The 27,910-nt window shown below is 42.8% G+C and overlaps 1 protein-coding gene across 1 annotated transcript in view; it reads right to left on the reverse strand.

The window, feature by feature from the left end:
• The window catches only part of NTF3 (neurotrophin 3), a 70,290-nt gene extending 66,621 nt beyond the window's left edge, over positions 1-3,669 (reverse strand). The window contains exon 1 of the mRNA XM_066253123.1: positions 3,458-3,669. Coding sequence (XP_066109220.1) covers positions 3,458-3,475 — 18 coding nt within the window. The 5' untranslated portion in view covers positions 3,476-3,669. The remainder of the gene's footprint in view (positions 1-3,457) is intronic.
• Between the last annotated feature and the right edge of the window lie 24,241 nt (positions 3,670-27,910).

The following is a 27,910-nucleotide window of genomic DNA, read 5'->3' on the forward strand; positions in this document are numbered from 1 at the left end:
CCTACAGCTCTTCTTTTAGCTTTATCATTTTTACTTAATATGTACATCTGAGTATCCTTCCTCAGACACACAGAATTCCTGCAAAAACATACACCCACCCTATCACAAGAGCCAGAATATACACCCCTCCTATACTGCTGGCTAACTTTCTCCCAGTTACTTAGCCCCCCCCCACACACACACACACATACCGAGTTAGCTTTACACTCATAGCCCAGAAAACATCAAGATTTACAAACACTCCCAGCAGTCACCTTCCCTGGCCACTGCTTCCCCCTTCTCCAGCTCAACATATCAAGTTTCCTTCCTGCTAGTAAGTAGGTACTACACACTCCAACACCCACCCTCAGATGCAGCAGGACCTGCATTCTGACCTGGACTGAGGCACCCTCCACCCCAGTTGCCAGCTCACACCTCCTACAGGAAACAGGGACATGCTTCAGCTCCCTCCCCAACACACAAAAACTATATCATCCCTATCTTTATGCACTCTCTTTACAAAACCACAGATATATTTCAAGTCAGTGTCCCGTAGGCCCCCAAGATCCATAAACATCTCTAGAATCTGAATTATAGTTCTTGAAGAAACCTCAACAAGCATCGAGCTCGCTTCATTCCTCCTGGCAAAATTGCAGCAGTCAGCTGAGTACTAAGGATTTTTTTTTCCAGGGCACTGTGCCATGGCTCAGTACCTAGCAATGAGCTGAGCATCCAGTAGTCATTCCGTACATTTTAATTGATAATCGATATTAATTGGTGACAGTGAACTGTTAAATAAGAAATCGATTATACAACATAATACACCATGCATTTCTGCCACTAGGCATGCAGAATATATCCCTCCACTCACTCCAATCCTATGCATGTGTCCTCCCTGATCCCCACCCAGCGCCAACACACAAGACTTTTCCCCTTAAATGTACATTCCTCATTCTAAACCTTCTCCAGTTCCCTCCTCTCTGGGGAGCTGGAGAGGAGGGAGGGCAAAAACCTACCCAGCATCCTTCCCTGACAAGTCTCTACATAAAAGTGTCTGAGCCCACCCTTTCCTATCCCCCACCTAGCCCAGCGCTACCCCAGCCAAACTTCCCAGTGCACATTCATAAAGTTCACACTATGCTTTCCTCAGATAATCTTTCCCCACCTCCACACTTATCCCTTTGGTAATCCTCGGGCGCCCAACCTTCCACACACATCCACCTTTCACTCCCACACACAGCCTCGCGGCCCTCCCACACCACACCACACCCACTCCGTGTGTCTGTGCAGGCAGGCACATGCCATCTGTCTTCCCCACACTACCTCTCCTCCTGCTCCGACACCCTTCGCAGGCACAGATTTCTCATTAGCTACACCTATGTTCCCACATGCTCTCATCTCCTGCTAGTCACACATATGCCCATCTCACAGACTTCTCAGAAACACCTCCGCGGAACACAGGGCAGGGTGGAGCTCCTGCTCTCTGGCCACCCCCCAAACGCAACCTCAAGAAGAAACTTTCCCGAGACCTCCTTCCCTGACCAAACAGAGCACCCAAGGGGACCGACCTAACCTCCACAGGAAAGCAGACTCCATCAACCTCCACTTCCAGCTACAGTGCAGTCCTCAGCAATATATTCCCTACCGCCCCCGCCCCCAGTCTTCTACTTGCCTCCAACACTGTTCACAGAGCCTGTTTTCATCTCTCCCCATTCCCAAAGCTAGATCTCAGTGTTAGAGCCCAAAGCACAGGCTGCTAGATTTTATCCCCTGAATTCTACCGCTCACCTCTCTTTGTGCAACATGTCAGGAAGGAATTGTGGGCCAGAGCAGGACAGGCTGAGTAAGCGGAGAATTCCTGAGTGTTGTGAAAACAGAACCAAGGAAAAGTTCCCTCTGTGTTACAACTGTCTCTCATACTGACATTTAGGACAGAAGACTTAGATGTTTTTCTTGCTCTCTGCTCTGCAGGGTGGGAGAGGTTATGTCTTTTTTAAAAAGCAGGTGGTCCAGCACATTCAGTAATTGTCTGAGTTGCAAACCGCAGACTCCTGCAGTGACACCTACCCCCTCTCAGCCCCCGCCCCCAGTTCTTCGCCACATAAACAAGCCCGCGGACGCGCAGTCTCCGAGCTCTCCAGCTCTGAGCCCAGCGCTCCGGCCGAGTCTGTGCAGCTGTCTCCACCGAGACTCTGAACCTGCCGTCCGCCGCCAGAGGTCGAGGCGAGGAAGTCAGGTTCAGATTCAGATTCGGGGTTTCCTCTGCCTGGAACCCCCTCGAGCCATGGATCCAGTGAGAGGAATCCTCCTTAGTCCGCGAAAGGCTCAGTTACATGCATTTGAGCGCAGATGAGGAACACAGAAAACTCCCCCAAAGAAGCAGCGCACCCACTCGCGCCCGGAAGCAACAGAGTCCACTTCCCCACCCAGCCCGCCTTTTCCCGAACTTTCAACTCCCAAGCGTCCCAAATTTCATTAGGGTTATGAGTAGAGCTCTAGAGGAAATGGAGCGAGTTGGACTGTTGTAGTTCCTTCTAACTCCGACCTAGCTCCGCCGGTGCCCAGGTCTCCCAGCCTCCCACACCTTTGCCTCCAACTCTCAGAGCTGGCTCGGAGAAGCCGCGAGTATTTCCCCGGGGATGGCCCAGTCCCCCGTGCCCCCGCTCCTCCGCCGGGTCCCAGAGGCGTGGGCCGCGCGCGGGGACCCAGGGTGCGGTAGCCGCGGGGGAGGCTCTGGCCAAGACCTGCCCCGGGTGCAGGGTCGTTTCCGAGAAAAGCTTTCTGCAGAGGCGGGGAGGACTTGCGAGCAGGTACGCCGCACGGGGCGAGGAGTCTCAACTCCCCAAACTGGGAAGCGCCTCTCCACGTCGGGAGTCCCAGAACCCTCCCCAGCCCACTCCCGGGTCGAGGCAGGCAGGCTTGAAGAAACCTCGGAGCGGCCGGGCGCAGGGCGCGGGGGCGTGCCGGAGTCGCCGGCACCTCGCCCCTTCCCCGCCCGGATCTGTCCGCCACCCCCTTTTGTTACAGGATGCGCTGGGATCCGTCTCTGCAGGGACACACGCCTGTGCTGGGGTGGGAGTGAGGGAGGGTGGCGGTTCTGCGGAATCTCTTCCTTGCCCTTCCGTCGTCCCCATTTCCCCTCGCCTCCGCCCTTCGTTTCCAATCCAGGTCCCTTAAAGCTGATCACTTTCCCAGACCCCGGGCGATTTCTCGGGCAGCCGAGGCACGAGAGGAGGGTGGGGAAGAATGTATGAGTGAGTGTGTGTGTGCGTGTGTGTGTAGGTGGTTGTGGTTGCGCCTCGGCCGGGGCTGCTCCCGGCGCAAACTTCGGAAGGCACGAGCCGGGGAAAGTGAGAGTGCGACGCGATGGGGGTGGGGAGGGGTGCGGAGTTCGGGTCCCGGAGCCACTCTACTGTAAAAATCCGCACTAGACCCCCACGCCCGAACCTGCCCACCCAACGTGCCCGCCTCCCCTTACCGTGGCAGAAGTAACCATGGCATCCGTGTGACTGTTTCCAGGGACGTCGACATGAAGAGAAAGGTGGACGCAAGCTTGGTCATTCAAAGTCTCCCCCACCCCGCCGCCGCCACTACTCAGCAGGGGGAAAAAAAGGAGAAAGAAAGAAAAGGGAGGAAAGTAGTTGCTCCGGGCTCTCTCGCGGGGCCGCGCGCGGAGCTGTTCGGTAGGGAGAGGAGCCTTCAACTCTGAGTCCCGTGAACATAATCTGCGCGGTTATAACCAGCCAACCCGGCCAGATGGCTCGGCGCTCAGCACCTTAACCCCTTGCGCGCCGCGTACCAGCCCCCGCGCCCGGCGGGTCGCGCTCCTCGCCCGCCTGCACCCCAGCGCCCCTCCGACGTGAGCCTGGGGCCAGCGGGAGGGCCGGGCCATTCCTCCTAGCCCCTTTTAAAGAAAAACATCAAAAAACTTCCAGGTGAATAGTCTGCTTCAGTCTCACCCTTGATTTCCCTTCTAAGGATCCAGAAAAAAAAAACGAAATATTCAACTTTTCACTACATTTTACATGGTAATGTCTCCAGCCTGCCTTATTTGTTCTTTTTCTTTTAAAATTTCTTTTTTCTCTTCCTTTTTTCTTTTAATTAAAATTTTCTTTACTAGGCAGAAGGACCTTTCTTGCCCCTTTTCTCTGAGCCGCTTGGGTCTAATGTGTAAACTCCTCCTCCAAACCTTAGCCCCTGCCAGCTCCACATCTCTCCCCACCCCTATCTGGCCCACCCGTCATTCCTTCCCCCACCCCACAACACAAACACGCCCAAGGACTATCGCTCCCCAGCGAACTCGCTGCTCGTGGGGACCAGGGCGCTGCGCAGGCGATCAAGGGAGATCGAGTCCGAGAGGTACTTAGGGAGAGTCGGGGGTCGGGGGGACCAAAGGAAGGAGTGTGTGTGTGTGTGTGTGTGTGTGTGTGTGTGTTCGCGCGCGCGCGACGTGAAAGAGAGAGGGATGGATCGGAGCCTCCCTTTTCATCCAGCCTCCAACTTCTCCTAAGCCCCCCCTTTTTTTCCAAACTAGGATCGGGCCCTGCAGCTGAGCACCCGCCCAGCACCCACCATTCTGCACGCAGGGACAGCGCGGAAAACAGAAAAGGCAAGAAACAAACAGACCTCTTCGCAGACCTCCGAAAGTAGTGACTCTCACTTCCCCCATGGGGAGATTTTTCGAAGAACGGGATGGGGGGGGGGGAGGCAGAATCTCTTATTTCGAGATAATTTTAGCTGTCCATTAGACCCCACTTGTTCTGATCATTCTCTCTAAATTTACCAAGTTAAGTCATCTTGCTTTCACCCATTTGCTACTGAGAGAAGTGGGGCAGCGGAAGTGTCAATTAGGGGTCAATGAAAAATCCAGAGCTTCAGAGCGGAATTTTGCGCTCTTGCTCCCCTCCTACCCCGTCCCCCGGGCCCTAGCGTGGTGGATCTCCGAAACCCCCTCCACTTTCCTCGCCATTTCAGCCACTCTCCGCTCCGTCTGTTGCCAAGACCTTTGACTCACGCGCTGCTGGGGGAGGGAAGTGAGTATTACTTCGTTTCTTCCCTGCCCTGCCATTCCAGGTGTCTAATAAACAGCTCACTCTATGTATCAGCTAGGGTCCAGGTTCAAAAAACAATCTAAGTTCCTTCAACTTTGACAATTTGGTCGCACACCAAGAAGCAGCACGGCACTGCGCCTACCAGATCAGGCCGAAACCCGTGTCCAGGAGAGTTGCAGGGAGACGGGAAAGGATGGGGAGACTGGGGGCTGCGTACTAGACAGAATGTACCTGCCTCATCATTATCCTGGCTGATGGAGGCTGCCACATCGAAGCCGGCCCACAGCGCTCACGGAGGCCCAAGGGCGGCACCTCCCGCGGTCCCTGGGGAGAATAGGGTCCTCCTTCAGGGCTTCCCTCGTGCCAAAATGTCGAGGTCCTCCTCCGCGCCAGGTTAGGCTGCCGAGTTGTCTCCTCCGCCCGGCACACAGCACCATGAAGGTTGGATTGGGCGTGCTCTGCTGGGTTCTGGTTTTCTCCCTCTGCTCCGGCCCGCCTCCTTGCCCTCCCCCACTTCCCGCACTGGCCCCCACCCCACCCCCAGCTTTCAAAGGGGAGATTCAGGCCCCAGTTTCAGCTTTACTGGCTGAGTTATCGGGTCTCTTCTGGAGTTCCAGGTCCTCCGGTAACCCGAAGATGGATAAGAAAGAGGTGGTTGGTTCCCGCTTCAGTGATGAATGGGTTAAAAACATGTGCGGGCTGATCGGCCAGCAGCTTCTTGGTCACTGGCAGTCTGGAGGGAGGAGGGGAAGGGAAGGGGACAAACTTGAATTTGAAAAATCAGAAGAAATAAAAGAGAGAGAAAAGAGAAGGCAGCGGTGAGTTTAAAACCTGGATTTGTCCTGCAGATGCTGGTCACTGTCTGGCGTCTCACTTTGCCAGGACCTAAGCGATCACAGGAAGAGTTTGCATTGTTCCCCAACTCGAGAGGGTTTTTGTCCTGAGCTGGTGGGTCTGCCTTTGCGTGCAATCAACACGCCTTGTAATATGAGAGGTGACACCTTAATCTTGCCAAATATGTGCAGTGCCTTTGAGGGGGAGGGGCAGAGGGAAGAAGAGAGGAAGAGTGAAAGAAACAGGCAGAAGCAGAGGGTAAAAGAGCCACTTTCCCCACTTTTTCCCAAATGGACAGCCACTAGCGCTTTCCTTTGTGGAAGACATTTCTGAGCAGGCAAAAGGAAGTTACCCTTTCTACTTCAGAGCAAAAGGTTCTCTTCTCTTCTCCCTCTAAGGAAGACAAGAATGGACCCAGGTCTTTCTTTTGGCTTCCAAGAGGGCAGCAAGGTGAGAGGTGGCTAGAAAAAGAAATAGAAAGGTGTAGTTTTTGAAAAGATAGAACAAAAGGTTATTGTATGTAGTAGAGAATCCTTCTGGAATGACTGAATATTGTGACTTGTAAGCCAATCTGATTTTCTAAATAGTGGAAGAACTTAGTGGTGTAGAGTTAAAGCAAAGAACAGAACCGGGAAGTAAGTTGGTGAGTTCATGCCCCATGGGCAATGCTGGGTATGAAGTCCATTCAGATCTTTTTTTTTTTTTTTTAATTAGCTAGGTAATTGCTTCCCTCCAAGTTGACTCTCTATGGCAAGGGCCTTGACCATCCATCTGTTGACTATATTTCTAGGTTCCTGAACCTTCTTTCTCGCTGCTGCTGCTGCTGCATCTGAATGTAAGGCCCTGACTCCTAAAAGTGGTTTGTGAGAGCAGAAACCAAATCTGGTGTTTGAAAGCCCCTTTTCAAACTGTCTCCTAAAGCAAATCCAGAGCGTGTGTTCTGCCCACCCTTATCTTTTGCAATAGCACCACTCTGTGGTTGAAACACTGAACAGAAACAAAGTGGAAATGGAATGAATTATGCCTTTGCTTTCTGAAAAACATTTCTCTATTCAATGTTTCCATTAAGTGGACTGTGCAAGGGGCAGTACTAGCATGTGGTTAATTCACTGTGACCTGTTGACCCAGGAAATAAGAGAATTGGGCCAAATAGCTTCCAAGGACCCTCTCCTCTCCTCTGTGACCATACGCTGCAAAAACAATCTGGGTTTTTACCCCTTGTGATCATATAGCTGGCCTAGAACGTTTGTCTTCTCTCCTTGTTTCTCTTTCCTGTCTTTAAGATTGTTAAACTCCACTCCACACCTTAGCTGAGCCTCAAATACTTGCAAGTTGCTTATTCTGTTGCTGGAGGGCACTGTGGAGAAGTTCGGCAGGGTGGCTGCAGCTACTTTGTTATCCTACCTCACTTTCTACGCCCTCCTCCCCAACACCCAGACTCAGCTGCGTGAGCTGATGGAGCCCCAGTGTCCATGTTTCTGAAATAATTAAAGTGAGTGCAAAAGGTGTTTGCTTAGAGACTGGAAACTTAAGGGTCAGGAAAGCCTTTGTGCTGCTACCTTGCCTCCTGGCATTCAAAAGATTCCTGGTTGCCCACCCCATTACTACACACATACTAAGTGCAGCATCACTAATCAAGTCATAACAGCTGTAATGCCAATTAGTGACCCCACCCAAATGCCCTCAAGGGTCATGTGTGAGGCATTATTATTTTTTTCTTTTTCAAAGTGTGTGCAGTTGTCCACAGACCCTGAATGACTTTTCTATGTTTATTCAGCAAGTCTAGTCTTCACTAAAAGTTATATCATCTGAAGAAAGTGCAGCTTTGCTGTTACCAGCATTGATCTCTAACCAGAACAGGGATACTAGGGATCACATTCTATCAGCTTCTGTGTCTCCTCTCTACACTTAATACATAGTTGAGAAAACTGAGGCTCCTGCCTCTCCATGACTCACTAGGGACACAGAAAAAACATAGTAACAGATCAGGAACTAGAACTCATTGACAGAGTAGATTTTGGACTCATACTAACCCGGGTCCCATGCTGCCTCTTTACCTAGTAGCTGTGTGTCTTTGGCCAGGTTCCTGATCTTCTCAGAAGCCATCTGTAAATAGCAGGAACAATGCCAACCCCATAGGAGGATTATGAGGACTGAATGAACTCATTTATTTTAAACACGCAGCACAGAGCCTGGCACAATGTAAGCTTCAACTCCTAACCTAATAGTCCTTAAACTGTAAACACTGCCACCCTGCTGGTGGGGGAATCTCATGTTTTAGAAAGAAGCTTGACTCTGGAATGTCCTTTTTGTTATTTGCAAATCGTTAAACATTTCATTAAGGTAACTTCATAGGTATGTACTTTGCCCTGTGGACAAAGAAAGAAATTAGTAGAATGAAGTAGTGGACGTATTTAGAATTTATATAGATTTCTAATGTAGACTTCAAAGGCATAAAAGACATAGTTGAAGGATTTCAAAATCTTATCTTATTCATTCCTTGCCTTTAAGGCAGAACCACCTCATCATTTAAAAGGAAATTCCACCATGTCCTTCAACTCTTAACAGATTGCCTGGTATATTATTGGTTTGTTTTTATTGCTAATTATGTTCTAGGGCTTACGGTGAACAATATAACGAATTACACTGAACAACAGTGGATCAACTCGTTTTGCGAAAATGGCATACATATTCATAATAAGGTTTCAAGAAATTACCCATAATGATAGAGGGAAGGTATGTATTCCTACCACACAGGTGGAAATAGAAATCATAATAAAGTCTCCTATTTCACCAGTCATGACAAGAATTCCTAACCACCCTATAAATTAACTTTATGCCGCACCAAACTCCACTCATAAAAAAATGACATTAACGTTTCCTAGGTAACTAATGCATTTCCAAAGGGGATAAGCCTCAAGAGACAAAGAGGGCAAGGAAAAGGGGTTGGGGTGGGGAAGTAAAAAAGAAAAAGAAAAAAACATGAGATTATACCCAAGTGACACAAACAAAATATTTCGTAGGAAGAACTCATAAAGTTTCGCCTGGGTTCGACATGAATGTGGCACTGCCATTAACTGCATCTTCAGACAATAAAATACTCAGTAGGCTAGCCCTCTCATCACATGTGCCAGCATTTCATATTTCAGGTTCAGATTTACAAACGTTGAGAGTAAACAGTCCCTGTCATGCATCTGCCGAGCTGTGTCCACTGGCCAGCCAGCTGTTTCTTGAGCCCTCCACAGTTGTATTTGGACCTAACCAAATGCTGAGATGAACATGCAAAACAGGGTCAGTTTGGGATGTTTCAAAGTATGCAGATGCCTTTGATCGCAGAGGCTCTGAGGCCCTTGGAGCAAGTGTGTGAGCATCGGAAGGCTAGGACCCAAGGGTTGACCTGAGAGGTTCCAGGCAATCTCTGTGGCTTCCTTCATCCGGGGGAGGGTCTGGATGCTACACATTGAATGCTAAGGAGGAAATGAAAGATTGTAGGTGGAGCTTAGGCTTCGATTTATGCTGGAAGAACCCTGAGTGACGGTGAAAGGCAGTGCTATCCGGAGAACCATCAGGTGGCCGGAGACTGAGAGGACGGGAATGGAGAGCTAGTCTTGTCACCGCCTTGGGAGCAAGAGACCTCACTGAACTTCTCGGTTCCTTGGTTTTTACCATATAAAAAAGGGGTTTACCCTCATTTTCTTGTATAACTGGGACTATAAATAAGAAAACAAAGAAACATACTAATGAACACACTTGGGAATCTGCTCCCCTTCCCCTTCAGTAACCCAAAATGATATCTGTGAGTGAAAACTCCAGCTGATTACAAGCGGCAGCCAGGTGACCTCTACACAAAGCATGGTGAAGTTCCCTGCTGATTCACAGTGGCAGTGTCCCTACCCTTTACAGGGGTCCTCGGGTTACAACCCAGTTCCATTCCTATACAGTGACGTAACCTGAATTTTGGTGTAAGTCGAAATACACCCTAGCCAAACACAAAAGGAACACCTGTGCTTTTAACAGTCCAAAATGGCATAGGTAAGCGTGCTGGGGCCGCCAACTTCTTCACTCATATGCCTTGTTACTGCGTATCCTTCCACTGCGTGCAACCAAACTGTTCACTCACATAGTTCATAAGTATGACACTAATGGCTTAAGCCAAAACATGTCTCTTTTTTTTTTAAGTTTTTATGAGAGTGAGCATGGTAAACTCGAAACGTCGTATGTCAAGACTGTCATAACCCAAGGACCCCCTGTACTTTATACTGGGCAGTCAGTGTGAGGGAAGCTTGCCTTTTGGAAAAAGGCACAAGGTGCTAGAAAAAGACCACAAGGTGCAGGTTCATGGCCAGAAAAGCCAACTGTAAACGAGCGCTGCTTTCATCACACAATTCCTTCCATTGGGAATGAGAGTCATTTGGGGATTTTACCTCTTGCTTGGGTGGGATTAAGGATTAGAACAGTCTTCTAGCCACACTCACTTACTACCCCTCCTGGGTAGTAAGAAGGAGGGAAAGCCTGGTGAAGTAAATAGACAGCAATCCAACGTGCAGTTTTCCCAAGGATTTAGGACTAAATAGGACAGGAACCCAGGTCTCCTTACCCTTCATTAGGAGCCCCATAATAATAACATAGAATAATACATCCTATGGGTACTCTTCTCCTACACATCTCTCCTCAGAATTTGAGGCTGGGAGGATGTGGTGAAAGTCACTTCATTCTCTTGCCCCCAAGACCAGTCCTCACTCACAAGACAGGTGCGAATTCCATGGAGGAGGGCAAGGGAGGTTCCTTCTGTTACCTATATCTCTTTGAAAGCGTTCTTCTCTCCACTCCAGCAGACTAAGAAACCTAAGGAAGGTGTGATTAACTAATTACCGAGTCTCTTACTTGAAAGACCTTGTTCCCAGAGTTCCCATGAAATACCAGAGAAGGTGCTAACAGTTCTTGAGGGTCAAGGAAAGTTGAATTCAAGTTAAAATAAACTCATATGTCTCTACTATCCCCAACACACACCAACATATACAGACAAGCACACACCTGCAGCCAACCCTCTGCTGTTTTTGCTATATTTATCAGTTCAGTCACAGATAGTCCTGCCCCTGTTTCCAAACTGAGAGCGGGCTGTCCTCAGGCCCCTGTGCAGGATGCAAATAATGCTCAAGCAACAGAGAGTCCCCACCTCCGGCCCTAGCACTAGACTGTTAGACTAGGAGGCAGAATTCATGTCTGAGCTCCCATGTGATCTTAGGCAAGTCACCTCTCCCCTCTTAGACCTCAATTTTTTTAAAATTTGTAAAGTGGAGATAATAATAGCACAGATTTAAAAAATTAAGGTGTAGTAGTTTACATGATGTGTCCAAGGATACATGGTCTAAATGATTGGAAAAACAAGGGTTTGAACCTCAACTGCTTGTTCCTGCTACACCATCCCATCTTGAGCGGGTGATGTTTTTACAGGTGAGGCAAGAAGGGGACAAGCAACTTACCTAAGATCACTCAGAAAAGCTCAGACACGAGCCAGGTCTCCTGTTTCTATCTAGTCCATGGCTAAGACTAGCAGTAGCAGCGTTGCAGTATGCACAGTCAACTCTCCTGGGCTCAAGGTTAGGATCAGGTCCATCTCTTGGCCGTTGTGTGTTTTTCTCAGAGAATGTAACTCACACCAAAACAGTGGCTTGGTACATGAAAGAAGGATTGACTTCAGCACCTACCCATCTACTAGGCTGGTTCCTCTGTCAGGACACATTACAGCTTTGGATAAGAGAGCTCCCACCAGCAGCAGAGCAAAGACCCACAGTGCCTAGTTAGGAAGACGTGTTTCCAAAGGGGCAGGCCATTGGCTAGGTTACAAAGATTAAAAGGCCTCTAATCAAAACTACTTGTGTTTGCAGCCACAAGATACACAGAGAAAAAGTTAAACCTTGAGTTTCTAACAAGTAACAAGTCTGTAAATGTCCATGCAGAAACTACAGAACCCTGGGTTGGAACATTATGGGCAATTGATGTTTTGTTACATATGTTTCATTTGAATCTCATCCAGTCACAAATGTACATTCATGCAAATGTCTCTTCCTCAAGCACAGACATAGACTTAAATGCCACTTAGAGCTCAGACTTAGCAAGCAAGTCAGCGTTCAAAACCCGCCTGTGAATGAGCTTTAAAATCTGGAGCGGCTGCCAAGATAGTAATCATGAGGCATCAGATTTGTGTCTCATTGCTTCATTATGTCTGCCTCCAAACAAGAATAAGAGAACTCCACTTGTCCTTCTCCCACTGCTTAAAAGGTCTTTTGCCAAAAGGTTTCAACAATGAGTCCAAAGATAGAAATTAGCTCCTTTGGAGTAAATACAAAGAATAACATTGCAAATGATGAGAGTGATTATCTTTCCACCTGTCCTGACTGCCCCAACTGATGTTATGGACAGCTTAACAATAAAGTAAATAAAAGAGGTAAATAACAAAGTTAGGAATAGCCTTCTATACATAGAAATTAATAAGCCAAAAACTGTGTCCTTTGCCCAGAATTAGGAGAGAGTCCATGGTCAAGATGAGAATGGGATCATGAGTAGGAGATTCACAGTATGGATCTGTCCGCACTCCATATCTCAGATTGGAAAACGGGCTGGCTGCAATGCAAGATCAATGAAGGAACGACATATTCTTTCACTGTGGGAAGGTACCTGAGATTCTACTAATCAAATCCCTCATTTTACAGTGTTAGTTATTAAGACTCAGGAAAACAAAGGGTCTGGCTGCAGATCAGATAATGAGACTCATTAGTGAGAGTGTGGAGCCCAAACTTCCGACTCCCAGGATGCTGTTCTTCATCTACTTTCTCCATACAACCCCCAGGAAACAGACACATCTCCTGCTTTTCTCCTGAAAATGTTGTTCCACTTCCCTTTAATTACTTCCTTACCTTTTCTTCTTTCCTCTATTTTGTTGTTTCAACTTATTTTAACATTTAATTTTCTTTATTTTGTTCCCATTGCACACTAATGGCCAAACAAAAGAAAATTAATTTAACATGCAAAGGGAAGATTTCTTTTTTATGATTTGATCTTTCATCAACTTTATTTTATTTTATTTTTTTATTATATATTTTCTTAGACAATTAAATTTGACAGGGTGACATTGGTCAACTAGAGTACATAGATTTAGTGAACACATCGCCACATCACTTGGACAGTTGATTATGTTGTATACCCATCACCCGAAGTCAAATCATCCTCTGTCACCCCATATTTGTTTCCCTTTATGCCCCTCCTCCTTCCCCACTCCCCTCCTTCTGCTCCCTTCCCCTCCCCCTTGGTAACCACTGCACTCTTATCTATGTCCATGAGTCTCAGTTTTGTGTCCCACCTATGTATGGAATCATACAGTTCTTAGTTTTTTCTGATTTACTTATTTCACTCAGTATAATGTTATCTAGGTCCATCCATGCCATTGTAAATGATACTATGCCATCATTTCTTATGGCTGAGTAGTATTCCATAGTATATATGTACCATATCTTTTTTATAAAATCCTCTATTGAAGAGCATTTTGGTTGTTTCCATGTCTTGGCCACCGTGAATAATGCTGTGATGAACATGGGGGTGAATGTTTTTATGTACCAAAGTTTTTGAGTTTTGAAGGTATATACCCAGCAGAGAGATTGCTGGGTCATATGGTAGTTCAATTCTTAATTTTTTGAGGAACCACCATATTTCGTCCATAATGGTGTACTAATTTACATTCCCACCAACAGTGAAGGAGGGTTTCTTTCTCTCAGCAGCCTCTCCAACACTTATTACCTGTCTTGTTGATAATAGCTAATCTAACAGGTGTGAGGTAGTATCTCATTGTAGCTTTGATTTGCATTTCTCTAATACAGCGGTTCTCAACCTGTGGGTCGCGACCCCGGCGGTTTTGGTCATTCGACCCCCGCCGGGGTCGCGACCCACAGGTTGAGAACCCCTGCTCTAATAGCTAGTGAAGATGAGCATCTTTTTATGTATCTATTGGCCATTTGTATTTCTTCCCGGGAGATTTGTCTGTTCATGTCCTCTTCCCATTTGTTTATTGGATTGTTTGCTTGTTTGTTACTGAGTTTTGTGAGTTCCTTGTGTATTTTGGATATTAGCCCCTTATCTAAGCTGTTGTTTGGAAACGTTATCTCCCATTTAGTTGGCTGTCAATTTTTTTTAATTATAATTTTATTTTTTTAATGGGGTGACATCAATAAATCAGGATACATATATTCAAAGATAACATGTCCAGGTTATCTTGTCATTCAATTATGTTGCATACCCATCACCCAAAGTCAGATTGTCCTCTGTCACCTTCTGGCTGTCTATTTTGTTGTCAGTTTCTTTTGCTGTGCAGAATCTTCTTAGTTTGATGTAATCCCATTAATTCATCTTTGCCTTTACTTCCCTTTTGTTTGGTCTTTTTTCTTTTTTTAAGTGAGAGGAGGGGAGATAGAGAGACAGACTCCTGTATGTGCCATGACCAGGATCCACCTGGCAACCTCCATCTGGGGTCAATGCCTGCCAATCTGGGACCAAGCTTGCAACCAAGCTATTTTTAGCACCTAAGGTGGAGGCTCAACTGATCCATCCTCAGCACCCAGGGCCGATGCATTCGAGCCAATTGAGCCAGGCTGCGGGCAGAGAAGAGAGACAGAGAAAGAGAAGAAGGAGGGGAGGAGTAGAGAAGCAGATGGTCACTTCTCCTGTGTGCCCTGACCAGGAATTGAACCCAGGACATCCACACACTGAGCAGACGGAAGAAAGAAATATTTCAGTAGGAACCAGAAAGGAGTTTGAATCATAGCAGAAGTTAAAGGACAGCTTTAAAAGTGAAATGAATACTTTCCTCTTTTTGATGACCATAGGGCTGGTTCTTTCTGAAGAGAGAAGTTTAATTAGATCAACCTGTTTTTCAATAACATTATAGATAACCTTTTAAGATGCCCACCTGAATGAGTCTTTTCCCCCATATCATTCTTGCTTTTCATCTCCTTTTCTTTCCATCTTGCTAAAGGAATGTTTCAGTAAAAATAGAATTTTTAATTTTTTCTTGCAATAAAGCAAAAAAGTAAATAAATAAAACCCAAGGTCGAATTTTTTACTCTTATTTACCTTCTAATTCCTTCTTTGTGAAAGAACTGATGATAATATCTATCCTTGGTGTATGGATCTCAGGAACCTAGGAGCATCAATAAGTAGGAATTGAAAAGACCCAGATATCTAGAGGGTCATGACATAAGTGAAAATGTGACTGTTCTGCAAGACTCTATAGGGAGAAGAAAGATTGATGGGTGGGATTTACATGGGTGCAAATTTCAAGTCAAGACAAAGTTGATGGTTCTACACAGAATTTCAAAAAATAGAATCAATTGCCTCCATAACTAATGGGTTGTTCTCTGTCACTGGCACGGGGCTACCTGGAAACAATGTTGTGGAGGGCGTTCAGATTTAGATGGGTGGTTGAACAGTTAAGATCCCTTCCAAACTTGAGCTATGATATACCAGTGATCTGGTCACTTCAGTAAGTATGTCCTTTCCCAAAGCATAATGTTTGCACCGCTGATACATTTACATTATTTTGGGTGGCACATGGATCAACATTTTAAATTTTAATAGTTATATTTTATTTGTTTTAATGTATTAATTCTATTTATGGTGATATGAAACATCCTTTAAAATATATTTATTAGAAACTTTCACTTCAGTTGTGGTAGGCCAAATTACATTATACCAATCCTTCCACCAAAACTATGTAAAAAAAGCTGGGAAAAATATTTTTAAAAACCATTTTAGGGACCAATATACAGGGATAGAAAATTATTTGACTTTGAGTGATGGGTATACAACATAATGAGCAGTTCAAATGCTATAGAAATATTTACCTGAAACCAATGTATTCTGATTGATCAATGTTACCCTGTTAAATTTAATTTTCTAAATAAAATTAAAAAAAACATTTGAAGGTGTTTCACTTAAGGTATGGCTATGTAAGCCCTTTCATACTAATCCTCCCACAGATAACAACTATGTACTAGGGACCAGAAAATTTTAAAAATCAGGCAGATGATATTTCAAAAAGGAGAAAACAATGGTATGAGTTGGCTGTTTTTCACAATTTTTTTATACAAAAATCAACTACATGTGAATTTTAAATCTAAATGTGAAAGGTGAAATAATAAACATTTGGAATATATCATGAGAATTTCTTTATGACTCTTTAGAAGAAACAATTTCTAAAGGCACAAAGAAATTGCTAATCATAAAAGAAAACATTGATATATTAGATTACATGAAATTTGAGAATGTTTATCTAAAGGTACTATTAAAAAGTGAAAGGTCAAGTCACAGAGTGAGAGAAGATATTTGCAAAGCATGTTATCAACAAAAAACTTGTGTTCAGAGTATATAAACACTACTACAAGTAAATTAGAAAAAGTAAGACAACTCAATGGAAAAAATGGGTGAAAAGTCTGAACTTGAAAGCACTTACATAGAATATCTAAATGCAAAGGTGTTCGACCTCATTAGTTAAAATGGGAATACAAATTAAAATTACAGTGCAATACCAGTGTAACCAAACCAGAATAGCTAAAAATAAAAAGATTGACAATAGCAAATGTTGGTAAAGGTCAAGAGCAACCAGAACTGTCATATATTGCTGGTGTAAACTTAAATTGGTACAATCATTTCAGAAAACTGTTTTATCAGTACTTATTAAAGGTTTTTATTATCTTGGCTCATCAATTCTGCTCCAAAATATATGTTCAACAGAAACATGTTACACTTCTACAACAAAAAACCATGCAAAAATGGGTTTTGGTAGTAATATTTTCAAAACAATCCAAATGCCCCTCAGGCACAGAATGAACAAGTAAATTGTAGCATATTCATACAATGGAATACTCTACAGTAAATGAGAATGAATGAATTACTGCTATTTCAACATAGATAAAGCTGACTACCAATATGCTCAACAGCAACAACAAAAAAGCAGACACAAGAAATTACATAATATCACAATTTCATTTTTAAGATGTTTCTAAAGGAAGCCAAACATAGTGGTGGTTTTTGACCTCAGGATAGTGATTACCTCTGAGGAGAGGAAGAGCGTGGTGCTTACAAAGAGGTAGTATAAGGGCTTCTGGGGTCAGGTGATCATTCCTCGACTGGAATGATAGTTACAGAGAAGGGTTTACTTTTTAAAATTTATCAGGTTGTGTATTTTTGATAAGGGCATTTCTCTGCATAAATATTACACTTCATTTTTTTTATAAAAAGAAAGCATGCCTTTAAGTAAAAAAAATTTAATCAATTTTTTAAAAATATCAAATATATATGTTTCAGTGATTAGCAAATCATGATGTGGTTTGCAAAAGAAAAAAATTTGGAAATATTGAGTTTGTAGCAAATTATGTTCTGCATTTCTCTTTTTTTTCCCCCTGTATCTTTTTGGTGTCCAATTAGTCTGGGGACAAAGAGGCAGTCTGTCTTGACTCTAGGTATTTCTCACCACTTACTCTTCTGCTGCCTGTATAGCCATATCATACTTCAGACAGCATCTTGTCTGACCCTTCTAATATTACAAACAAAGGTACTAAGCAGCAAGAGAAGTTTCAAAAATGTAACGTGTGTCCAGTCTCTTAGCCTTCGTTCCACTCAAATTCCAAAAAAGCTTGGTAAATTTAACATAGATCTCTCTCTTACTTCGGGGAAATTCCTTCAGCAGCCCCTTGGACAATCTTCCATCCTCTAAAATGGGCTAATAGATGTGAGAGAGCACAGGATGATTAGGAAGGGAGGAAGGGAGAAAGGAAGGAAAGAAGAAAGGGAGGGAGAGAAGGAGGGAGGGAGGGAGGGAGGGAAGAAGGAAGAAGGCAAGAAAGAAGGGAAAAAAAGAAAAACAAGGGCCAAAACACACAAATTTGTTTTGAATTCCAACTTTTTTAGCCACTTTTTAGCTGAAGGCCTTAGACAAAATCATTAACATGTAATTGCTTCTACAAGCCAATGTTTACTCATCTGTAAAATGAATTGTTGTGACAATTAAATAGGATAACGGGCCCGATGTGAGGCCCTGGGTACAGTGCTTAGAACATAGGCAGCCCAATGCGGTGGGTTCCTCAAAGCCTCAGAATTCTATTGCCTCAGAGGGAAGAAATGACCTCAAAGTATTATATGTCTCATGCACAGGGTGTTATTTATCACACATCAGGCAGATGGCTTTATCACATGAGAGAAAAGGCAAGATTAACTCTCCTGAGAAAATCTTCAGTAGCTTCCTTGTAGGACCTGTACTCAAAGAATGTTTGTGGAATTAAGTTCAAGCAAAGACATCATCTCCAGAAGGCCTCTGTTAAAAAGCATAAACTGAGAGGTGGAGCTCATTGATGCTCATGAGCACATATTAGTTTATCAGATCAGCTGAGTCAGGTAAGGAAGGAAAGAAGCAGTTACTCCTATTGGGGGAACCCTTACGGAGCCACATGTGAGCAGGAAAGAGAGTTTTGCCTGATGGCTAAGAACATTAATTCTGGAATCACTCTATTTGGATGCAAATCTCTTAGCAGTTCTGCAGGTTTAGAAAAAACTACTGCCTTTTCCTGTACCTCAGTGTCCACCTCTATACAATGGAGATGATGAGTGGCTGGAGGGAATCACATGGAGTAGGGTATGAGGGCCCTTCTCAGGAATTTGTACAATAGGCATGCTTGCTTCTCTTTTACGTTCCTCATTTAGAGTACCCTTTCATAACATTGCTCAAAGCTTCATTCCTGTTTTGCCCAAATCAGTTGCACCATTGACAACTGTCTCCTCTGGCATACCAGCTGGGTTTAGGAAATGGAGAGAGCACCGCATGAGACATCAGAAGGCAGAGGTTTTCAATCTCTGTCACGGACGCACCACACCGTGCTCACAAAGCCACTGTCTCTCTGTGAGTTTTACGTTTCATCTGCAAGGTGAGGGGCTTCACTAGACCTTCTCTAAATTCTGCCCCCACCCCATCCCAGTTGTGAAGTTTTAGAGTCCGTTTTGATTGGCCAGCCGATTTCAGCTTCTGAGATGAAGAATGAGTGCAGAACGTGCCACGACTAGATGGTGTTGCCGGCTGACCTCATGAGACAGACATCTTTCCCATTCCACACCCTGTGATTCTGGGTGAATAACTAAAGTTTTTTTGTTCTCAATAAATAGATAATGGGGGAGGTTTTCCTTGTGTATGGGGAAATAAATAAATTCCAAATCTATTTGCAGCCCTGATGGAAAAGGAGCAGAGACAAAAAGAAGCCAACCAGTCACTTTCAAAATTCACATCTTCCAACTCCAGTAAACTACATATTAACATATCAAGTGAATCAGCACTTTTGATTTTAGACAGTTGTAATATTTGAGATATCATGAAAAATGAGCATATGTTTTTATTTTCAAAACGGGAGATTAAGAGGACTGCGGGACATTGTAGGTTAGATTGAACCTTGTAGAATAGATGATTACATAGATAGTCTTGAGTTCTTAGACTGGAAGGTGACAAAGCTATAGAATCTAGGAACGGTTCACTGAAAACATGACACAGAAGCTAGACTAGTCACCAGAAAATCAGGCTGTCTCAGTGAGTAGAGGTCGACCTGTAGTCAGGTCCCAAGATACATAAGCAGAGAACTATGTCTGTGTTCCATACTTTTCATCAATGACTTGTAAGAAGATAAGAATTCAAGCTTTCCAAATTTGTGGACTACTCTGATTTTGGAAATATTTGTTAATCTGATGAATGGCAGAAATAACATTCAAAAGAATTTTGAGACTTGTAACTGGTGGGTAAAAAACTAGCACCGTCAAATTAAAACCTAAAGAAAAGGACACAAAATTAAAATTGTGCATTTAGATACAAAAGGCAATTCTGCCAGAACAGAAGGGTAGTGATCTGACCTGACAGTGAGTGGTTCGTGTGGAAGACAGTGGGAGGTCCAGTGGAACACAGACAGAACCGGGACTGACGCAACCTTAGGCTGCATCAAATGAACACAAGATTCCACTGCAAGGGAGCTAATCCCAGGGAAGCTGGTCAGACATATTGGAAGTATAGAGGAAATGGGGCTGGCTGAGGTCCTCAGGGCCGAAGTCCTTCACAACCAGTTAGTATCAGTGTTCCTGGGAGTCCCAGTGCAGGGTGTGAGCTTCTGGATCTGAGGGCAAAGAACTTCCTTTTTCTCTTCAATGAATAGTTTATCTTGTACACGATTATCTTCAGAGCCCCAGCCCAGTAGAATGACAAATAAACCCTATTGAAATGTCTCTGATTTATTGAATAATTCTTTTTAAAAGGATTCTAGCAGCAGCATGAAAGAGCTTTTGGAGGTAAGATGTTTTACCCTTCAGAGAATACGTCAGAGGGTCTTTGCACAGCCACAGGCTGATGCTGGACTCTGGCAGGGAGTCAGAGTCTGGAGTCTGAGAAAGCATCAAGAAAAGAAGCAGAATCACAGTTTTTCAAATTGATGAGAGAGGCTGGCAACTATAGAGATGGGGTCAAATCCCAGTCCAAGGACTTGCCAGCTGTGTAAGCTTGGGTGAGTCGCTGAATATTTCCATACCTGTTCCTTTATCTGTAAAATGAAGAGGAGGATGATGAAAATAATACATGCTTCACTGGGGTATGATGAGTGTTAAATGAGCTCGTATGTTCAAACAGAAACAGCTGCGTGACTTCGGGCAAGTCACTTGATGTTTCTGAGCTTTGGTTTTCTCATCTGTTAAACAAGATGATGATGTTACCCACATACACAGTGGGGACTATGAGGTGAAAGTATGAGTGTACAAAGTTCTCATCATAGTGTCTGACACCTCGTATGAGCAATGAGCTTGATAGATATTCACCAGAGGGAAACACACAATTTCTCTGGTCCTTTGACACATGATCTATTCCAAAATGAAGACCCTGGTTGGATGTCCAGAAACAAAAATGTCATTATACACTACATAGAATAGTGACTGAGTGCGTTCATGATGAAATAAAAGATATAAATTCAACAGTGCTTTTCAATGGATGTTGATTTTTTTTTAATATTAATATTTTTTTATTAAATTTAATGCAGTGACATTGATAAATCAGGGTACATATGTTGAGAGAAAATATCTCTAGATTATTTTGACATTTGATTGTGCTGTATACCCCTCCCGCAAAGTTAAATTGTCTTCTGTCACCTTCTATCTGGTTTTCTTTGTGCCCCTCCCTCCCCTAACCCCTCTCTCCTTCTTCACCCCCTCCCCCCTCCCCCAACCCCCCCGCCCCTGTTGCCATCACATTCTTGTTCATGTCTCTGAGTCTCATTTTTATGTCCCTTCTATGTATGGATTCATCTCAGTTTTTTTTCTGATTTACTTATTTCACTCCGTATAATGTTATCAAGGTCCATCCATGTTATTGTAAATGATCCGATGTCATCATTTCTTATGGCTGAGTAGTATTCCATAGTATATATGTACCAAAGTTTTTTAATCCACTCGTCCTCTGACGGACACTTGGGTTGTTTCCAGATCTTCGCTATTGTGAACAATGCTGCCACAAACATGCGGGTGCATTTCTCCTTTTCGAGCCGTTCTATGGTGTCCTTGGGGTATATTCCTAAAAGTGGGATAGCTGGGTCAAAAGGCGGTTCGATTTTCAGTTTTTTGAGGAATCGCCATACTGTTTTCCACAGTGGCTGCACCAGTCTGCATTCCCACCAGCAGTGCAGGAGGGTCCCCTTTTCTCCACATCCTTGCCAGCACTTATTCTGTGTTGTTTTGTTGATAAGCGCCATTCTGACTGGTGTGAGGTGATATCTCATTGTGGTTTTAATTTGCATTTCTCTAATGATTAGTGATGTTGAGCATTTTTTCATATGCCTATTGGCCATCTGTATGTCCTCTTTGGAGAAGTGTCTATTCATCTCTTTTGCCCATTTTTGGATTGGGTTGTTTGTCTTCCTGGTGTTGAGTTTTACATGTTCTTTATAAATTTTGGTTATTAACCCCTTATCAGACGTATTGTCAAATATGTTCTCCCATTGTGTAGTTTGTTTTTTTATTCTGTTCTTGTTGTCTTTAGCTGTGCAAAAGCTTTTTAGTTTGATATAGTCCCATTTGTTTATCCTGTCTTTTATTTCACTTCCCCGTGGAGATAAATCAGCAAATATATTGCTCTGAGAGATGTCCGAGAGCTTACTGCCTATGTTTTCTTCTAAGATGCTTATGGTTTCACGGCCTACATTCAAGTCTTTTATCCATTTTGAGTTTATTTTTGTGAGTGGTGTAAGCTGGTGATCTAGTTTCATTTTTTTGCAGGTAGCTGTCCAATTTTCCCAACACCATTTGTTAAAGAGGCTGTCTTTACTCCATTGTATTTCCTTACCTCCTTTGTCAAATATCAGTTGTCCATAGAACTGTGGGTTTATTTCTGGGTTCTCTGTTCTATTCCATTGATCTATATGCCTGTTCTTATGCCAGTACCAGGCTGTTTTGAGTACAATGGCCTTGTAGTATAACTTGATATCAGGAAGTGTGATACCTCCCACTTTATTCTTCTTTTTTAAGATTGCTGAGGCTATTCGTGTCCTTTTTTGGTTCCATATAAGTTTTTGGAATATGTGTTCTATATCTTTGAAGTATGTCATTGGTATTTTAATTGGTATTGCATTGAATTTATAAATTGCTTTGGGTAATATAGACATTTTAATGATGTTTATTCTTCCTAACCATGAGCACGGTATATGCTTCCACTTGTTAGTATCTTCCTTGATTTCTTTTATCAATGTTTTGTAATTTTCCGAGTACAAGTCTTTAGTCTCCTTGGTTAAGTTTACTCCTAGGTACTTTATTTTTTTGGTTGTAATTGTGAAGGGGATTGTTTCCTTAATTTCTCTTTCTGACTGTTCATTGTTGGTGTATAAAAATGCTTCTGATTTCTGAGTATTGATTTTATATCCTGCCACTTTGCTGAATTTATTTATCAGGTCCAGTAGTTTTTTGACTGAGACTTTAGGGTTTTCTATATACAATATCATATCATCTGCAAATAATGATAGTTTTACTTCTTCTTTTCCAACTTGAATGCCTTTTATTTCTTCTTCTTGTCTGATTGCTGTGGCTAGGACTTCCAGGACTATGTTAAATAAGAGTGGTGAAAGGGGGCACCCCTGCCTTGTTCCTGATCTTAAGGGTATTGCTTTTAATTTTTGCCCATTGAGTATGATGTTGGCTGTGGGTTTCTCATAGATGGCTTTTATCATATTGAGGTATGTTCCCTGTATTCCCACTTTGCTGAGAGTTTTGATCATGAATGGGTGCTGGATTTTATCAAATGCTTTTTCTGCATCTATTGAAATTATCATATGGTTTTTCTCCTTCTTTTTGTTTATGTGATGAATCACATTGATTGATTTACGAATATTGTACCAGCCTTGCCTCCCCAGAATAAATCCCACTTGATCATGGTGTATGATTTTTTCCATATATTGTTGGATCCGGTTTGCTAATATTTTGTTGAGGATTTTAGCATCTATATTCATCAGAGATATTGGCCTATAATTTTCTTTCTTTGTGTGGTCTTTGCCTGGTTTTGGAATCAGAATTATGCTCGCCTCATAAAAGGAGTTTGGAAGTCTTCCTTCCTCTTGAATTTTTTGAAATAGTTTGAGAAGGATAGGAGTTAGTTCTTCTTTGAATATTTGGTAGAATTCCGTTGTGAAGCCATCGGGCCCCGGACTTTTCTTTGTTGGGAGTTTTTTGATAACTGTTTCGATCTCCTTTGGTGTAATTGGTCTGTTTAAGTTTTCTGATTCTTCCAGATTGATTTTTGGAAGATTGTACGTTTCAAGGAATTTGTCCATTTCATCTAGGTTGTCTAGTTTTTTGGCATACAGTTCTTCATAGTATTTTCTTACAATATTTTGTATTTCTGTTGTGTCAGTTGTTATTTCTCCTCTCTCATTTCTAATTTTGTTTATTTGAGTCCTCTCTCTTTTTCTTGGTGAGTCTACTTAAAGGTGCATCAATCTTGTTTACCTTTTCAAAGAACCAGCTCCTAGTTTCATTGATCCTTCGTATTGTTTCTTTAGCCTTTATGTCATTTATTTCTGCTCTGATCTTTAGTATTTCCTTCCTTCTACTACATTTGGGCTTTACTTGCTGTTCTTTTTCTAATTCTTTTAGATGCAGGGTTAAGTTGTTTATTTGAGTTTTTTCTAGCTTCTGAAAGTGTGCCTGTAGTGCTATGAACTTCCCTCTCAGCACTGCTTTCGGTGTGTCCCATAAATTTTGAGTTGTTGTATGTTCATTGTCATTCGTTTCTAGGAATTTCTTTATTTCTTCTTTGATCTCATTCTTAATCCATTCATTATTTAACACCCTGCTATTTAGTTTCCATGTGTTTGAGAATTTTTGAGCTTTTCTGCTGTGATTCATTTCTAGTTTCATGCCGTTGTGATCGGAGAAAGTGCTTGATATGATTTCAGTCTTCTTAAATTTGTTGAGAGCACTTTTGTGCCCCAACATGTAGTCTATCCTAGAGAATGTATCATGAGCACTTGAAAAGAATGTATATTCTGCTGCTTTAGGGTGAAAGGTTCTGAAGATATCTATTAAATCGAGTTGATCTAGTGTTTCCAATAAGTCTGCTGTTTCTTTGTTCATTTTCTTTCTTAAGGATCTGTCTAGTGATGTTAGTGGGGTATTGAAATCCCCTACTATTATAGTATTGCTGTTGATCTCGCCCTTTAAATCCATCAAAATCTGTTTCATATATTTGGGTGCTCCTATATTAGGTGCATAGATATTTATAATAGTTATATCTTCCTGTTGGATTACTCCCTTTATCATTATGTAGTGGCCTTCTTTATCTCTTACTATATCCTTTGTTTTAAAGTCCAATTTGTCTGATATAAGTATTGCTACTCCAGCTTTTTTTTCATTTCCGTTTGCATGAAACATTTTTTTCCATCCTTTTACCTTCAATCTGTGTGTGTCTTTTGTTCTAAGGTGTGTCTCTTGTAGACAACATATGTATGGGTCCTGTTTTCTTATCCACGCAGCTACCCTATGTCTTTTGATTGGATCATTTAATCCATTTACATTTAAAGTTATTATTGATATGTAGTTGTTTATTGCCATTTTCTTCTTTAAAGGTGTATTCCTTTTTCTTTTTTTTTTTCTGTATTCTTTTCCCACTTTATCTGTTTACACCAGGCCCCTTAATATTTCCTGCAGCATTGGTTTGGTTGTAATGAATTCCTTGAGTTGTTTTTTGTCTGGGAAGCTTTTTATTTCTCCTTCAATTTTAAACGATAGCCTTGCTGGATAAAGTAGTCTTGGTTGTAGGTTCTTGTTCTGCATTACTTTGAATATTTCTTGCCATTCCCTTCTGGCCTCAAGTGTTTCTGTTGAGCAGTCAGATGTCATCCTTATGAGGGCTCCTTTGTAGGTGATAACTTTTTTTCTCTTGCAGCTTTTAATATTTTCTCTTTATCGCTTAGCTTTGGTATTTTAATTATGATGTGTCTTAGTGTAGGTTTCTTTGGGTTTCTCTTTAATGGAGTCCTCTGTGCTTCTTGGATTTGTGAGAGTTTCTCTTGCATTAATTTAGGGAAGTTTTCAGCTATGATATGATTGAACAAAGTCTCTATCCCTTGTTCTTTTTCTTCTTCTTCAGGAACCCCTATGATGCGGATGTTATTTCTCTTCATGTTGTCACAGAGCTCTCTAAGAGTTTCCTCTGACTTTTTGAGTCTTTTTTCTCTTTTCTTCTCTGCTTTCATGCCTTCATTCCAGTTGTCTTCTAACTCGCTGATTCGATCCTCTGCTCTATCTATCCTGTTTTTAATTCCTTCCATTGTGGTCTTTATTTCTGATATTGTATTTGTCGTCTCCAACTGATTCTTTTTTATACTTGCTATTTCTTTATTTAGGTTTTCAAACTCCCCCTCCATTGTTCTAAGATCCCTAAGCATCCTTACAATCATTATTTTGAACTCCGCATCTGGAAGTTTGATTATTTCCATATCACTCAGTTCATCTCTCGAAAGTGTCTCTTGTGGTTTCATTTGGATTGCACTCCTTTGTTTTCTCATCTTCTTCTTCTTTTTTTTTTTTATTTGTAGAGTTGATTGAGTCTAGGCTTGGTGTTGTCTGCCTCCAGTTTTCAGTTGTGTTATTTTTAGGTCTTCGTGGGTTGGTATCAGCTATTATTTGTAATTCACTTTCGGATTTGGGCAGCTTTGAAGTCTTGATTTGTTTGTTTTCTTAACAGGTGATAGTCTTGTTAACTGATCTCAGCAGGGGGCTTCCTTGAAACTGTATCCAGGAATGCTGTGGGTGTAACCTGAGACGCTGAAGGTCTCTTCCTCCAACTAATCTCACTGGGGGCAGGGTTTTTTCTCTCAGCTTCAGTAGGGGGAGGTGTATCTCAGATCTCCATGGAGACCTGAGTTACTGCCCCTCCTCCCCACTTCTTGTTTTCAGCTGTGTCTTGTTGTGCTGATTGGAGCTGGATAGATGTCCGGAGATCTCTGATCCGGAAGCACTTCAGCTCTGTTTTGTGAAAGGTTCAGTCCCTCCCCCAGCTATGGCCGCCTCCAGCACGAATGAGTCAGCTTTTTTTTTTTGTTTCTTGCATACCTTAGCCCCTCACAGTCTGTCCCTCTCCCTGTCTTTTCCACTTGGGAGATAAGCTGGTCTTTTCAACCCACCTTGCTCCCTGGTCGCCAGGTAAGTGGCTGTGAGCAGTAGTTTCTGCTCTTTTTCCTCTGTGAAATCCTCTCTGGGCTCTCAGCCTCACCCCCCTCCTTCCCTTCCTGTAAGCAGAGGAGATTCAGGCACTCCTTACCAGGATTATTGTGGCTTCCTCTTTGCTCCTTGGTTTTTGAGAGCTGTTCTTGCAGTTCAGTGTTGGTTTTTCATGCTGATTTTTTCTAAATTGATTTGTATTCCAGTTTGGTGTTGAGAGCTGGGTGTCTGTGCATCCGCCTACTCCGCTGCCATCTTCTCTCCAATGGATGTTGATTTTTGATAACCCTAACAAACATTGCTCACAAAAATTAGGGGGTCAGGGAACTTGCAGATAGATACTCCAGTACTTTCAGCCTTCTCTATAATGAGTTTTTACCAATGAAATAGATGTTGGTTTTGCATCTCATTTGCATAATCAAACAACTTTCTTTGACTTGTTGTTTGCTTTTCTGATGTTCTTTTTAATTAAAAAATCAAATGCTTCTTTTTTATTATTATTTCATATTCATTTTGAAATATCCCCTAGTTTTTGTGAGCAGTAGATATATCCACCTGAAACACAGTAGCACATACCTGTATCTAAAGCAGCCCTTACTGCTGACCCAGCATGACCACAGTACAGCAGTGTGTGGACATGTTGCATGTGTGCTCAGATGCATCAGAGGTGCGCTCTGTCCCTGTACCTCTGGAAAACTCAGGCCATGGCGGGCTGTGCAGGGGGTGTCCTCTCCTACTCGGGTACCCAGGTTATCAAAGGGCTTTTCCTTCCCCGCTTCCCTTCTTTATAAAATCTACCCCCACCAGTTTTGCCAGAGCACCAGGAAGTGATGCAGTAGATGTGGACTTTGGAATGGCAATAATCTATCTGCTCCTTGCTATCTATGCGAACTTGACCAGCTTATGTCATTCAATTTCTTAACCTACATAAAAGAATAATACCTTCTTTTTCAAAAATAACTAATGTAATATATGTCAAATACCCAGCATAATGCCTGACTATCAGCAAATGCTAACTTCCTTACTCATGTTCCTCTCTCCTCTTTATGTGTTCTCTGTCCCTCTATAGTGCTCAAATTCAGGACATTTTAGATAAAAGATAGTTAATGAATGTTTGAGTGATTAAAGGCTTGTCAGTTCTATGTCTTTTCATATCATTTAGGTAAATGGTTATTTTTAAGTGATTGAGCTGAAATATTAGGATATGATTAGAATAAAACAGTCTCTGATTTAAATAGGCTTTAATCCAAGGAACAATCTATGTAAAAATTTCAGGAACC

Source organism: Saccopteryx bilineata, chromosome 1 (assembly GCF_036850765.1).
Source record: "Saccopteryx bilineata isolate mSacBil1 chromosome 1, mSacBil1_pri_phased_curated, whole genome shotgun sequence".
NCBI lineage: Eukaryota > Metazoa > Chordata > Mammalia > Chiroptera > Emballonuridae > Saccopteryx > Saccopteryx bilineata.